The 14,922-nt window shown below is 42.9% G+C and overlaps 1 protein-coding gene across 2 annotated transcripts in view; it reads right to left on the bottom strand.

Moving 5' to 3' along the window:
• LOC138661540 (class I histocompatibility antigen, F10 alpha chain-like) overlaps nt 1–14,922 on the bottom strand; it is a 203,616-nt gene that overhangs the window by 16,625 nt on the left and 172,069 nt on the right. For both annotated transcript variants that reach the window (XM_069746338.1, XM_069746339.1), the window contains exons 4-5: nt 4,399–4,671; nt 1,985–2,083 (exon numbers count right to left, since the gene is read on the bottom strand). In XM_069746338.1, the coding sequence (XP_069602439.1) occupies nt 1,985–2,083; nt 4,399–4,671 (372 nt within the window). The remainder of the gene's footprint in view (nt 1–1,984; nt 2,084–4,398; nt 4,672–14,922) is intronic.

Genomic DNA, 14,922 nt, shown 5'->3' with positions numbered 1-14,922 from the left:
ATACAAAGTTTTCCCCCAAAACAAACCCCCCCATTCCCAACTTAACCCGCCCCCTCCCATTAAGACAGCCCACTTCTTTTAATAGCTTGACCATCAAAACTATAGGATGACTATTATCTCATTTAGGACTGCAGGTATCATATTGTGTTTTCACCAATTCAGTTCTCTGACTCGCTCGTCCTCTATAGTGAATCTATCCCATAGAAAACCACGAAGACCTCAATTTATCAAAGGTTTCTATTTTCCCTCTTTTCCTATAAAATCCCCTTTCCATTATTAGGCCCTGTTTCACATATTGGAGGAATTCTCTTCTTGAAGGCGGTTCATCCTTAATCCAATTTCGTGCTATTACCTTTCGGGCGATATACAGCGGTCTGGCAATAGCTATCTTCAGGTTGTTATCTACTCCAATCTCATCTACGTATCCCAGCAAGCACACCACCGGATCCCTTGGCACCGTGCATCTGTACACTCCTTCCATCCGACTCAAAACCACCAACCAAAAACCAGCCAGTCTTGGACACGTCCACATCATACGAAATATATCAGCATTTGTAGACTTACACCTCGGGCATTCAGAATCATTATGCAAACCAAATACCTCCGGAGATTTGTAGACTGTGTATCACATAGAGCTGTGACAGTCTATACGGTTCACTCAGTGACAGCTGTGGGACCCACTCCAACACCCAAGTTTCATTCTCCATCGGGCCCAAATCCCTCTCCCTTCTAGCTCTCGCCGTTATCGGAAACCCCAGAAGGTAAGTATGCAGCAAATCTTTATAAAGAGTAGAAATGACCCCCTAGTAGTCCCTTCACCACACACATACTCCAACACTATATCACTTTGAATTCTGATGTCCCCGTCTCTATTCTGAACTCCAAATGTGTGTCTCATCCGCAAATACTGATAATCCCCCGCAGGCCCGAGACCGAACTCTATCTGCAATTGGGGAAAGGATTTCAACACCCTCTGCTCAATTATCTGATACACATAGTGAATTCCCTTGGCCTGTCATTCTGGTACTACCCCCAGTGCCACAAACTCCGGTAAATTATTATTATGCCATAACGGGGAGAACCTGGTCAGACCCATTATCCCACGTATATGTTTCAGTCTACCCCACAACTTACATATCAGTAATATAGTTGGATACAATTTCCCCAAGGCCCCCAGGGATCCATAGCTGTAAATCATTTAGCTGCGGTGATGAAAACTAAATCTCTACAAACACTGACAAATACTCGGAGATCACCCGAGCGTGCTCAAGAAATCTCGAGCAACGAGTACACTCGCTCATCACTAGTCAGCAGGTCTCTGGGGTGAGGAGCCAAAATCTGAAATATTTGGCTGTAACAGATGGGCAAGAGAACATCACAATAATGAGTGACTGCAGGAACAGTGGAGCGTCTGCAATTCAGAAAATGGACTTGGGGATTTCATTAGAATTAAATTAATGGTGTCCTCAATGCTGAGAAATACAGGTAGATACTTACCCATCATGTAATACCATCAGAGAGGCTTCTGGCTACAAATTTATTCTTAGAAGGACAACGACCCCAAACATCCAACCAATGTCATTAAGAACTATCTACACCATAAGGAAGAACGAGGAGTCCTGGCCACACATCAACCAGTCTGTCTGAGATCACATGAAGAGACAGAAGGATCTGTACAAGCCTCATACACAGAAGATCTGGGGTCAGGTCTCCAAGATGTTTGGAACAACCTACCGAGTTCCAAATTGTGTGCAAGTGACCGATAAGAAGTGATGAAGGTAAAGAGTGGACACCAAATACTGATAGGATTTACTTCTCTTTTGTTCACTCACTTTGTATTTTGCTAATTGCTAAAAATAAACTATTAACATTTCTATTAGTGAAAGCTTCTTACTCTGCAGCAATTGTCCTATATACCTGCCTAAGACTTTTGTAAAATACACAAAAGCAAAAAGAGAAGAAACAGTAAATTATTGATACTTACTTTTATATATCAAAACTCCAATGACAACAGCAAGGAGAATGACGACCAACACAGCAACGACCACAGCAACGACCACAACTGTGACCGACCGTTTTGGTTCTGGTTAGAAAATATAAAGGTAAATATGATCTGCGGATTATACTGACAGCGTCACGTATCACTCACATTAGTCTCCTCTGCGGTGATGACGTATGTGTAGTGTATAGTATTACATACATGTACATCTACATCTACATCTCTTCATGCAACTCCCCCTTACAATATCTTCAGAAGCTTACAGCAGCCAATCACAGCGCAGCTTTCATTTTTCAAGAGCAGAATATGAGGTGAAGCTGTGCTTTGATTGGTTGTTGAATATAGATTTTTTTTAAACATTTTTATAAATCTCCCTCTCAGGGTATTTGCACATTAGGTCTTTTAGACGCCGGCGTATCTGCGTAATTTTTGCTAGTGATAGATATGATGCTTCTGGAAAATGTTGGCGGTATTGTCATCCGAAGCATCTTCTTTGATGTGTTTTGCAGTAGCAGTGCTGACTGCTTTTTTATTGTGTGTATGTGTATATACAGTGGGTATGGAAAGTATTCACACCCCTTTAAATGTCTCACTCTTTGCTTCATTGCAGCTATTTGATAAATTCAAAAAAGTTCATTTTTTCTCATTAATGTGCACTCTACACCCCATCTTGACTGAAAAAAACAGAAATGTTGACATTTGTGCATATTTATTAAAAAAACTGAAATATCACATGGTCATAAGTATTCAGACCCTTTGCTCAGACACTCATATTTAAGTCACATGCTGTCCATTTCCTTGTGATCCTCCTTGAGATGGTTATACTCCTTCATTGGAGTCCAGCTGTGTGTAATTAAACTGATAGGACTTGATTTGGAAAGGCGCACACCTGTTTATATAAGACCTCACAGCTCACAGTGCATGTCAGACCAAATGAGAATCATGAGGTCAAAGGAACTGTCCAAGGAGCTCAGAGACAGAATTGTGGCAAGGCACAGATCTGGCCAATATTACAGCAGAATTTCTGCAGCTCTCAAGGTTCCTAAGAGCACAGGGGCCTCTATAATCCTTAAATGGAAGAAGTTTGGGACCACCAGAAGTCTTCCTAGACCTGGCCAGCCAGCCAAACTGAGCAATCATGGGAGAAGAGCCTTGGTGACAGAAGTAAAGAAGAACACCAAGATCACTGTGGCTGAGCTCTACAAATGTAGTAGGGAGAAGGAAGAAAGTTCCACAAAGTCAACTATCACTGCAGCCCTCCACCAGTCGGGCCTTTATGACAGAGTGGCCCGACGGAAACCTCTTCCCAGTGTAAGACATATGAAAGCCGCATAGAGTTTGCTAAAAAACACATAAAGGATTCCCAGACTATGAGAAATAAGATTCTCTGGTCTGATGAGATGAAGGTAGACCTTTTTGGTGATAATTCTAAGCAGTATGTGTGGAGAAAACCAGGCACTGCTCATCACCTGCCCAATACAATCCCAACAGTGAAACATGGTGGTGGCAGCATCATGCTATGGGGGTGTTTTTCAGCTGCAGGAACAGGACGACTGGTTACAATTGAAGGAAACTTGAATGCGGCCAAGTACAGTGATATCCTGGATGAAATCCTCTTCCAGAGTGCTCTGGACCTCAGACTTGGCCGAAGTTCACCTTCAAACAAGACAATGACCCTAAGCACACAGCTAACAAAGGATGGCTTCAGATCAACTTTGTGACCATTCTTGACTGACCCAGCCAGAGCCCTGACCTAAACCCAACTGAGCATCTTTGGAGAGACCTGAAAATGGCTGTCCACCAACGTTCACCATCCAACCTGACGGAACTGGAGAGGATCTGCAAGGAAGAATGGCCGAGGATCCCCAAATCCAGGTGTGAAAAACCTGTTGCATCATTCCCAAGAAGACTCATGGCTGTACTAGCTGAAAAGGTGCTTCTACTCAATACTGAGCAAAGGGTCTGAATACTTATGACCATGTGAGATTTCAGTTTTTCCTTTTTTAATAAATTTTCAAAAATTTCTACTTTTCAATTATTTTCAGTCAAGATGGGGTGCAGGCGGATGATGGGAGTAAGACTGTGGAGTATGTCGTGACCGGTGATCATTATTTTATCAGTATTTTGCACCTTTTTTGCCGACATCTTTATTATATGAGTTTGCTGCATTAGCGCTGAGATCTGGGCAGGTAAATACTGTTGCCCTTTTTTGCTGCATTTATATATATAATACTATCCAAGCGGAAGCCACTAGAAGAACAGACCGGTCACTTCTCGTAACCATTTTGAGCCTTTCAAAGTCCGGTGACTATACAATGACATGTCACAATAATGATCGCCGGTCATGACATACTCCACAGTCTTACTCCCATCATCCGCCCGGTACGGACACTACTCACCCCACACGATGTTCAGCGGCTCCTCCAGGCTGCTGTGATCCACATAACAGGAGTAGCTGTCGCCCTCTTTGGGGGTCACTTCCGCGCTGACCCTGATCTGATAGGTGCCATCAGGATTGGGGAGAACGTTTGTGGTCTCAAATGAGTGAACCTCGTCCTCCCCGTTCTTCATCCACTTCACATCCACAGCTCGGGGGTGAAATCCGTACACCTGGCAGTGAAGCTTCATGGCGTCTCCTTTCTCTTGACCGGACACCTTCACCTGGGGCTGAACTGAAAGGAAAGAAGAGAGAAATGAAGTGCATGCAGCACAGATCTGACCCGTCCTCCTGTCTGGGGGTCTGTACAATGAGCAGAGCCCCCGGTACTGTGTATAATACTCAGGAGACCCCTGTGCTCCTCACATATACTAAGAGACCTCCATGACTGCAGACATCTCACTGTGGTGGGAGCGCTGCCGACTGGAAAGCATCGGAGGTGGACGAGGTAATGGCGGCTGTAACCGCAATACAACGATAACCACGTAACGATGTTGGCCGTGTGCACACAGCATTAGACGTGCGAGAACCCACCAAGCTGTTCAAACAGAAAACACCAACAATTTTTGTGTTTTTGGCTGTTTTCTGCTTTGGCTGCTGATTTTTTTTAGTTGTAGTATAAACTAGTGATCGTCTTCGGAGCGGAGGCCGCACTCGCCAAACTTCCCATAAACGCATCAGCAAAGAGAGGTCAATCACCAGATTTGGTTTTACCAGACTCCGCGTCTCTCGCCGCGCTGCTGTAGGTCACAATGGGGATTGCTAACACTATGACGTCACTCCACTACGGCAGATCCCGAGATCCTGCTCAATTGATTTGACTGCCTCAAAAAAAAAGGGAGATGTGCTGGATATTTAAAGAGAGTTTTCCAACTACTGGCCATCGCCGGCGTACTCACCTCAGGACCCTCATTATAATAAGACCAGTGCGTACTCCCCTCCCACAGCGGCGGCTCCCAGAGAATGACGGGACTTGTTGTGTCATGTGGCAGCTGCAGCCAATCAGCGGCCGCCCGTCAGCTGTAGTCTTCACTATTTCGTAAGAGCGACGTCTGCGCTGACGGATACTGAGGAGCCGCAGCAAAGTGCAGCCGTCATTCTCAGGGATCAGCGGTGCCGACATTGTGGGAATGGCGCCACAGAGGCAGGGGAGAAGCCTCTGTTTTTACTTTACTTATGGCCATGAAGTGATTTATCTGGGGATGTACAGTAGTGGAGAACCCCAATAATCTGAACACTATCTCCCCTCAGTGTATGTGCACACAGTGTCTTCCATATGCCGGTGGACCCGCCGAATTTTGCCAGAGGAAGAGACCGGCGGGTTATTCCTGAAGAGCCTTTTTTGGTGTCTTTTCTGTCATTTTTCGTTGATAAGTGTTTATTTTTGTTAATGTTGATGATTATGGCTTACAGCCAATGAAAACCCAAATATTCTTATCTCTGTAAATTAGAATATTTTATAATTTCAGCCTGAAAAATGATTTTAAAAACCCGAAATGTTGGCCTACTGAAATGTATGTTCAGTAAATGCACTCAATACTTGGTCAGGGCTCCTTTTGCATCAAGTTACTGCATCAATGTGGCGTGGCATTGAGGCGATCAGCCTGTGGCACTGCTGAGGGGTTATGGAAGCCCAGGTTGCTTTGATAGCAGCCTTCAGCTCGTCTGCATTGTTGGGTCTCGTGTCTCTCATCGTCTTCTTGACAATACTCCATAGATTCTCTATGGGGTTAAGGTCAGGCCAGTTTGCTGCCAATCAAGCACAGTGATATTGCTGTTTGTAAACCAGGTATTGGTACTTTTGGCAGTGTGGACAGGCGACAAGTCCTGCTGGAGAATGAAATTTCCATCTCCAAAAAGCTTGTCGGCAGAGGGAAGCATGAAGTGCTCTAAAATGTCCTGGTAGACGGCTGCGCTGACTTTGGTCTTGATAAAACACAGTGGACCAGCTGATGACATGGCTCCCCAAACCATCACTGATTGAGGAGACTTCCCACTAGACCTCCAGCAGGTTGGATTTTGGCCTCTCCACTCTTCCTCCAGACTCTGGGACCTTGATTTCCAAGGTCTAGTGTGAAGTCTCCACAATCAGTCAGTCAGTGTCACTGAAGCGAACATCTCACAACATTGCATCCTTTACAAAGTAATTTGCCCCTGCTGAAGTCCTAGATTCCACTTTCATTCCACCCATAAAGTATGATGACAGCAAAAGTGCCCCCCCAAACACAGTATGATACCCTCTTGGTGAATGTCTCCACATTTGCCTCCACATGCATAGTATAATGTCCCTACTGTACCCCACCTCAACTCCTAAGGCAAAGTATGGTGACCTCACCACAATATGATCCCCAACCAGGGTGGATAAAAATCAATGTTTTTTTTTTTAAAAATCAAAAAAATCGGATTTTTTTTATTTTAAATCGGATTTTTTTTATTTAAATCGGATTTTTTTCAATAAACTGCTTTTTGAGGAAAATATTTTACCATCCAAAGGTTCTTCCATCATGAGATAAAGCTGAGTTGTTTAACTCAGTAGAATAAAGGCTGTATATGTGTAACATTCACAATGCCATGCTCTTCCAGAGGTTTCTGTAGGATTTGTGGGCAGTTTCTCTCCTATATTATCACAGACGCTCGCTTTACTTACGCAGTCCTCAAAACTGAATTTGACTCCGCAGAGGTCCCAGCCTCTTCTTCACGGCAAAAATGTTACAACATGAACAGAGTTGAGAAAAAGACCTTAATCCTATTGTTCTACAAACCTATGAATACAGAATCAACCCCTTCAGTGCCAAGTCCAAGAAGTTAGAAAATATGTTTCTGATTGTTTGGAGTGGAATAGATCTGCACAACACAAGAAGAATGTGAATCTAAGTGTGAGGAGGAGGAAGGGCAAGCAGACAAGAAAATGAAAGTGAAACTTTGAGCACAATACTGCAGCATAGCCACAGACAGACAAGTCTGGATCTGTTTGTGTGTACGATCTGAGGTTTATTACATTCTTTCCTTATAATGGCAGCAGGCCGTAAAAGAGACCCAGTTTGGGAATATTTTAATGACGCTCCTTCGCCTATCGGTAAGGCAGGCATGCAAACGATGCAACAAAGAGATGCAAGGCCTGGTGGCGCGAATGAGGCAACATCATGAGAAGTGCGGTGATGAAGATGACCAAAGAAACACTTCTGAACAGGCAGGATCTTCAGGTTGGTAAACATTTTTATTGAATCCTATTTCTAAAGACTGAACTGTCATGTGTGAGAAAAATTATATTTCTTATTATTACTGCATGTTACTGTCATTTGGTACAGTTATGAAGAAAAACAAATATTCCTTTTGGGGCAGGGGCAGTGATGTGTTGTGTACAATAAGCAGAAATTGTATAAACAATAAAATAACAGCATTGACTTTTTTTGTTTAGGGGAATTCATGGATTCTGGAAACTATCCACCTCCAAGATCACCATCATCCTGCTCTACAGTTTCAGAGTTATCCATCCAGGATAGTGCTTCATTAGCAGCAGCATCATCATCAGACACCCACAGTCACATATCACCATCACCCAAAAGGAAGAAAAAACCTTTACCTCCTGGAAACACCATAGATAGGTTTGTGATAAGAACTAGCAGATTAGAAAAAGAGTTGATTGATGAAAAAATTGCCCAGTTTATTTATGCAACGAACTCTTCTTTCCGTCTGACTGAGAACCCACATTTCATTAATATGGTTCAGTCACTGAGACCAGGATACAGTCCACACAGCAGAGCTGATGTTGCAGGGAAACTGCTGGATCAAGTGTATGACAGAGAAATGGAGCAATGTGCAACAGCTCTGGAGGGTAAAATTGTTAACCTAAGTATTGATGGGTGGAGTAATGTCCACAATGATCCTATTGTATGTGCTTGTATAACAACAGAAGAAGGTAAAGTCTTCCTTGCACAAACAACTGATACATCAGGAAATGCACACACAGCAGAATACTTACAAGAAGTGGCAGTAAAAGCTATAACGACATGTGAACAAAAATTCAAATGTCTAGTACGCAGTTTGGTCACTGACAATGCTGCAAACGTATCCAAGATGAGAAGAGATTTAGAAGAGCAGGGAGGGAATACAAAGCTGCTAATAACATATGGTTGCAGTGCTCATTTGCTGCACCTCTTAGCCAAAGACTTAAGTGTTCCAGAAATAAAAGGCTAATGTTGTTGAAATTGTTAAATACTTCCGTAATAATCATTTTGCTGCAGCAGCTCTGAAAAGGATTGGTGGAACCAAGCCAACGCTCCCACAAGATGTTAGATGGAACTCTGTGGTGGACTGTTTTGAGCAGTATATCAAAAACTGGCCTATTCTGATGACACTTTGTGTAGAAAATCGAGATAAAATAGATGGCACTGTCACGGCCAAAATCATCAACATTGGGCTTAAGAGAAATGTTGAACATATGCTGAGCTTCCTGAAACCCATCTCTCAAGCTTTAAACAAAATACAGAAAAATAGCTGTTTTATTGCGGATGCTGTTGAAATTTGGAAGGAACTGAGTGAACACTTAAAAACAGAACTACACATGGACAGAATTAAATTACAAGCAGTAAACAAACGAATGGGACAAGCACTGACTCCAGCTCATTTTTTGGCAAATATTGTCAATATCCAATATCAGGGTCAAAACCTAAGTGCTGAGGAAGAGGAGTTAGCTATGACATGGGTATCCAGCAATCATCCATCTTTAATGCCAACTATAATAAACTTCAGAGCTAAGGGGGAACCATTCAAGAAATATATGTTTGCTGAAGATATTTTAAGGAAGGTCACACCAGTAAACTGGTGGAAGTCACTTAAGTGCTTGGATTTAGAGACTGTTCAAGTAATGATTTCACTTTTAACAGCAGTAGCTTCTTCTGCAGGCGTTGAAAGAATATTCTCTTCCTTTGGACTCATTCATTCTAAATTGAGAAATCGGTTGGGACCCAATAAAGCAGGAAAGCTTGTTTTTCTTTTCCAGATTATGAATAGGAACAAAGAAGAAGATGATGATGAAGATGACGACAAGTGAGCTACAGAAGACAGCAGGGACAGTAGTATTTAAGTTTTTCATGTGACGGCTGGGCTGACCGTCTAAGTTTCTTATAATATATATATATATATATATATATATATATATATATATATATATATATATATATATATATATATATATATATATATTTTGTTTAGCCAAATTAGTTAACAAACATGGATGTTTGTTTAAGCAAATAACTTATGCTGTAATGTTGTTATTGTTTCAGTTGAATAAATCTATTTAAATTGTTATTAAGGTCAGGATTATTTTTCTCCTTCCTAAGTACAACAGAACAGTGGTGTCCAAATATGAATGAATAACCCATTAAACTGGGGAGAAAAAAGTAATATAAAAAGTGATTCTAAAAATCTTCATCTACTTGCATGTTAAAGTAGCAAGAACTAGTTTAGGTAGAAACTTTGATTTAAATCACTGATTTAAATCAAGCCTTACTGACTAGTGATTTAAATCGTGATTTAAATCGTGATTTAAATCAGTTAGATTTAAATCAAATCCACCCTGTCCCCAACTGTGACCCCCGACACAGCTCTCCATGCAGTACCATGGGCCTGCATACCAAATAATGGCCCCACACCTCTCCACACTGTATAATGGTGCACACTAGCCCTCCATACAATATAATGGCCCCCACACAGCTCTCCACAGAGTATGATGGACACCACACAAACGTATACACTGAATAATTGCTTGCATATCGTATAATTACCCCACATAGCCTTCCATATAATATATTGGGCCCCACATAGTCCTCCATATAGTATTCTGCACTCCCCATAGTCATCCACACGATATACTGCCACCTGATGAAGACGGAGCTGTTCTGTCGAAAAGCGTTGAGAATTTCAATAAACAAAGAAACTTTTAATCCTTTCATCTGTGTCCTGTGTGCTCCCATGTGACCGGAGTATCCTGCAACTCATGAAAGCAACCTGGGCTTCCATAACCCCTCAGCAGTGCCATAGGCTGATCGCCTCCATGCCACGCCACATTGATGCAGTCATTGATGAAAGAGGAGCCCCGACCAAGTACTGAGTGCATTTACTGAACATACATTTCAGTAGGCCAACATTTCGGATTCTAAAATCATTTTTCAAGCTGGTGTTATAAAGTTTTCTAATTTACTGAGATAATAACTTTTGGGTTTTCATTGGCTGTAAGTCATAATCATCAACATTAATAGAAATAAACATGTGAAATAGATCACTCTGTTTGTAAAGACTCTATATAATATATGAGATTCACTTTTTGTATAGAGGAACTGAATTAAATTAACTTTTTGATGATATTCTAATTTTGTGAGAAACACCTGTGTAAGACACCTTACCACGATGGACGCCGCACTCTGTCTGTTCCTGCACATCGTTGTGGAACAGAGCCGGATGGACTCTGAACAATAAGCTGGTAACTTATTGATCGCGGGGGTCTGACTGCCGAGACCTGCACCGATTGTCAGAATGGGGAACTTTTACTTCTGTTAGAATGGACCCACAGTGCGCGTCCTGGAACGTCGCCCCTCTCACTCCCCACGAGGCTGCTGAGCGCTGGTCAGCCTAAGACGCTCATCCCTGGGGGTCATATACTGATTGTGCCGCCCCGGTGTCTGAAGATGTGTAGGGAAAACTACAAGACATATGAGAACTGGAGTAAGGGAACAAGAGTCAATTATGACAAGAATGAACGTACGTGAGGAGAACAGAAGAAGAGGAGGATGAAGAAGGAGGATGAAAAAGGGGAGGAAGAAGAAGAGGAGGAAGAAGAGATTTTTCATCTTCACTCCACCTCAGATTGCAATGTTGTGACATGAAGCCTGACTAGAAAGATCTGAGGGGATGAGCCGGATGTCTAATTACAAAGGAAAGAAGACGAGGCCATGCGGAGAAAGTCAGAGGATCTGTAGGATGAAGTCCATTCGCCTCTCTAGATGACAATCTTAGTTTTTGTTGCTTTCTTTGAACATTTGTATACATCAGATATTATGGGGCTTTCCTTGTAAAGGTAACAAAAATTAAAGGGGTTATCCAGGAGAATTTTTATTTTCTAACCATGTGCTTAAGAACTAACAGGCAAGTAGTTGCTAACTACCAGCCTGTGCTATCCTTTGCAGGCGATTCTGCTGCTTCGTGTCAGCAGAGCAGCTCTTCCTCTGCCGGGCTGTCCTGTCGATGGGGCGAAAGTCATGCTAACTTCTGGGAGCCGGTTGTCAATCTGCATGGAGTTGGCAATCACACCTCTTTAACAAAGCAGAACAGAAGAGAAGCAGCTGCTCTGCCTATATGACATCAGCAGGAGCCAACAAATCGCTGGCAGGAGCAGTCACTGACCTCTCTATGCCGCAGACATGGTCTCCTGCACTGCCGCTTTCCATTCTGTAGACCGTAAGTATCATTGGGACTGCAGCCTACAGAACGTAGGTTCAGGGTGGAGCTACGCGATGATGTCATCGCATCAGACTTCCCAGGACCTGCAGCGGTCTACTGGACTTGCCAGGTTTAGGTGAGTATATCATACATATATATATTTTTTAAGATTGTGTCATTATGTATGGGGCTACTAAGGGGACAATAATAGTGTGGAGGCAGCTAAGGGGGCCATAATAGTGTGGGGGCAGCTAAGGGGGCCATAATATCAGTATGGGGACTACTAAAAGGGTCATAAAAACAGTGCGGGACTACTAAGAAGGCCATAATAACAATGTGGGGGCTTCTAAGTGAGCCATTGTATAGCATGGGAGCTACTAAAGAGGCCCTCACACATAGCGAGGGTTACTAAAGGGGTGATAATACAGCATAGGAACAACTAAGGGGGGATGATACAGTGTGTGGGCTACCAAGTGGGACCATCATACAGTGTGGGGGCTACTAAAGGAGCCATGACACAATGTTGGGGCTACTAAATGAGCCCTAAGGGTTCTATGATACATGTGGCGGCTACTAAGTGGGACCATCATGCAGCTTGAAGCCTACTATGGGAGACCATCATACATCATAAAAAGGCTACAAAAGGAGCAATCATATAGTGTTGGAGCTTCTACGGAGCTCTCCTAAAGAGTGGGGGGTACTAAGGGGACCTTCCTACAGAGTGTCAGCTACTTAGGGGGTCCACCTACAGACTGGTGGCTTCTAAGGGGCCAAGATACTGTGTGGACTACAGTGGAGGCCATCATACAGTTTGGGAACTACTATGGGAGCCATCAAACCGCGAGATAGCCAACATACAGCTTGGGGGCTACAATGGGGACATTGTACAGTGTGGGGACCATAAAACAGTGTAGGGGCCACTAAGGGGCTATTATACCGTGTGGGCAGTACTAACGGGCCGTTACACAGTGTGGAGGCTGCTGTCGTGTCATCATACAGTGCGGGTAGTACTGTGATAACATCATATATTTGGGGGCATTATACTGCTTATAGTGGAGCTGTGGGGACTTCATACTGTATAGAGGGGAGCTGTGGGAACATCATACTGTGTACAATGGAGTTGTGGTGACATTGTGTAGAGGGGAGCTGTACAGGGGAAAACTAAGGGGACATTATTAATGTTAAGTAGACACTTACTGTTATAGGGGCACTTAGGGTACTGTGACTGTCAAAGGGGCTCATAGGGGACATTATTACTTTCTAGGGTCAAAATGTGGGTACTGTTTCCTAGGGCACTTGCAGAGGAAATCAAATCCCAAGAAACAATGAAAACCCTATATTAAGGGTCACCAATCTAACCCAAGAAGAGGTGCGAAACCGGCTAAATAAGATTAAAATAGATAAATCTCCGGGTCCGGATGGCATACACCCACGAGTACTAAGAGAACTAAGTAATGTAATAGATAAACCATTATTTCTTATTTTTAGTGACTCTATAGCTACAGGGTCTGTTCCGCAGGACTGGCGCATAGCAAATGTGGTGCCAATATTCAAAAAGGGCTCTAAAAGTGAACATGGAAATTATAGGCCAGTAAGTCTAACCTCTATTGTTGGTAAAATATTTGAAGGGTTTCTGAGGGATGTTATTCTGGATTATCTCAATGAGAATAACTGTTTAACTCCATATCAGCATGGGTTTATGAGAAATCGCTCCTGTCAAACCAATCTAATCAGTTTTTATGAAGAGGTAAGCTATAGACTGGACCACGGTGAGTCATTGGACGTGGTATATCTCGATTTTTCCAAAGCGTTTGATACCGTGCCGCACAAGAGGTTGGTACACAAAATGAGAATGCTTGGTCTGGGGGAAAATGTGTGTAAATGGGTTAGTAACTGGCTTAGTGATAGAAAGCAGAGGGTGGTTATAAATGGTATAGTCTCTAACTGGGTCGCTGTGACCAGTGGGGTACCGCAGGGGTCAGTATTGGGACCTGTTCTCTTCAACATATTCATTAATGATCTGGTAGAAGGTTTACACAGTAAAATATCGATATTTGCAGATGATACAAAACTATGTAAAGCAGTTAATACAAGAGAAGATAGTATTCTGCTACAGATGGATCTGGATAAGTTGGAAACTTGGGCTGAAAGGTGGCAGATGAGGTTTAACAATGATAAATGTAAGGTTATACACATGGGAAGAGGGAATCAATATCACCATTACACACTGAACGGGAAACCACTGGGTAAATCTGACAGGGAGAAGGACTTGGGGATCCTAGTTAATGATAAACTTACCTGGAGCAGCCAGTGCCAGGCAGCAGCTGCCAAGGCAAACAGGATCATGGGGTGCATTAAAAGAGGTCTGGATACACATGATGAGAGCATTATACTGCCTCTGTACAAATCCCTAGTTAGACCGCACATGGAGTACTGTGTCCAGTTTTGGGCACCGGTGCTCAGGAAGGATATAATGGAACTAGAGAGAGTACAAAGGAGGGCAACAAAATTAATAAAGGGGATGGGAGAACTACAATACCCAGATAGATTAGCGAAATTAGGATTATTTAGTCTAGAAAAAAGACGACTGAGGGGCGATCTAATAACCATGTATAAGTATATAAGGGGACAATACAAATATCTCGCTGAGGATCTGTTTATACCAAGGAAGGTGACGGGCACAAGGGGGCATTCTTTGCGTCTGGAGGAGAGAAGGTTTTTCCACCAACATAGAAGAGGATTCTTTACTGTTAGGGCAGTGAGAATCTGGAATTGCTTGCCTGAGGAGGTGGTGATGGCGAACTCAGTCGAGGGGTTCAAGAGAGGCCTGGATGTCTTCCTGGAGCAGAACAATATTGTATCATACAATTATTAGGTTCTGTAGAAGGACGTAGATCTGGGGATTTATTATGATGGAATATAGGCTGAACTGGATGGACAAATGTCTTTTTTCGGCCTTACTAACTATGTTACTATATGTTACTATGTAAATGCAACCTGTCAGGTCCCCCATGCCTTCCAACCCAGCAAAATTACTAAATTCCCAGCC

This window comes from Ranitomeya imitator, chromosome 2, assembly GCF_032444005.1.
Source record: "Ranitomeya imitator isolate aRanImi1 chromosome 2, aRanImi1.pri, whole genome shotgun sequence".
NCBI lineage: Eukaryota > Metazoa > Chordata > Amphibia > Anura > Dendrobatidae > Ranitomeya > Ranitomeya imitator.
Note: the sequence above shows the minus strand (reverse complement) of the source record. Positions and strands in the feature narration are given on the sequence as shown.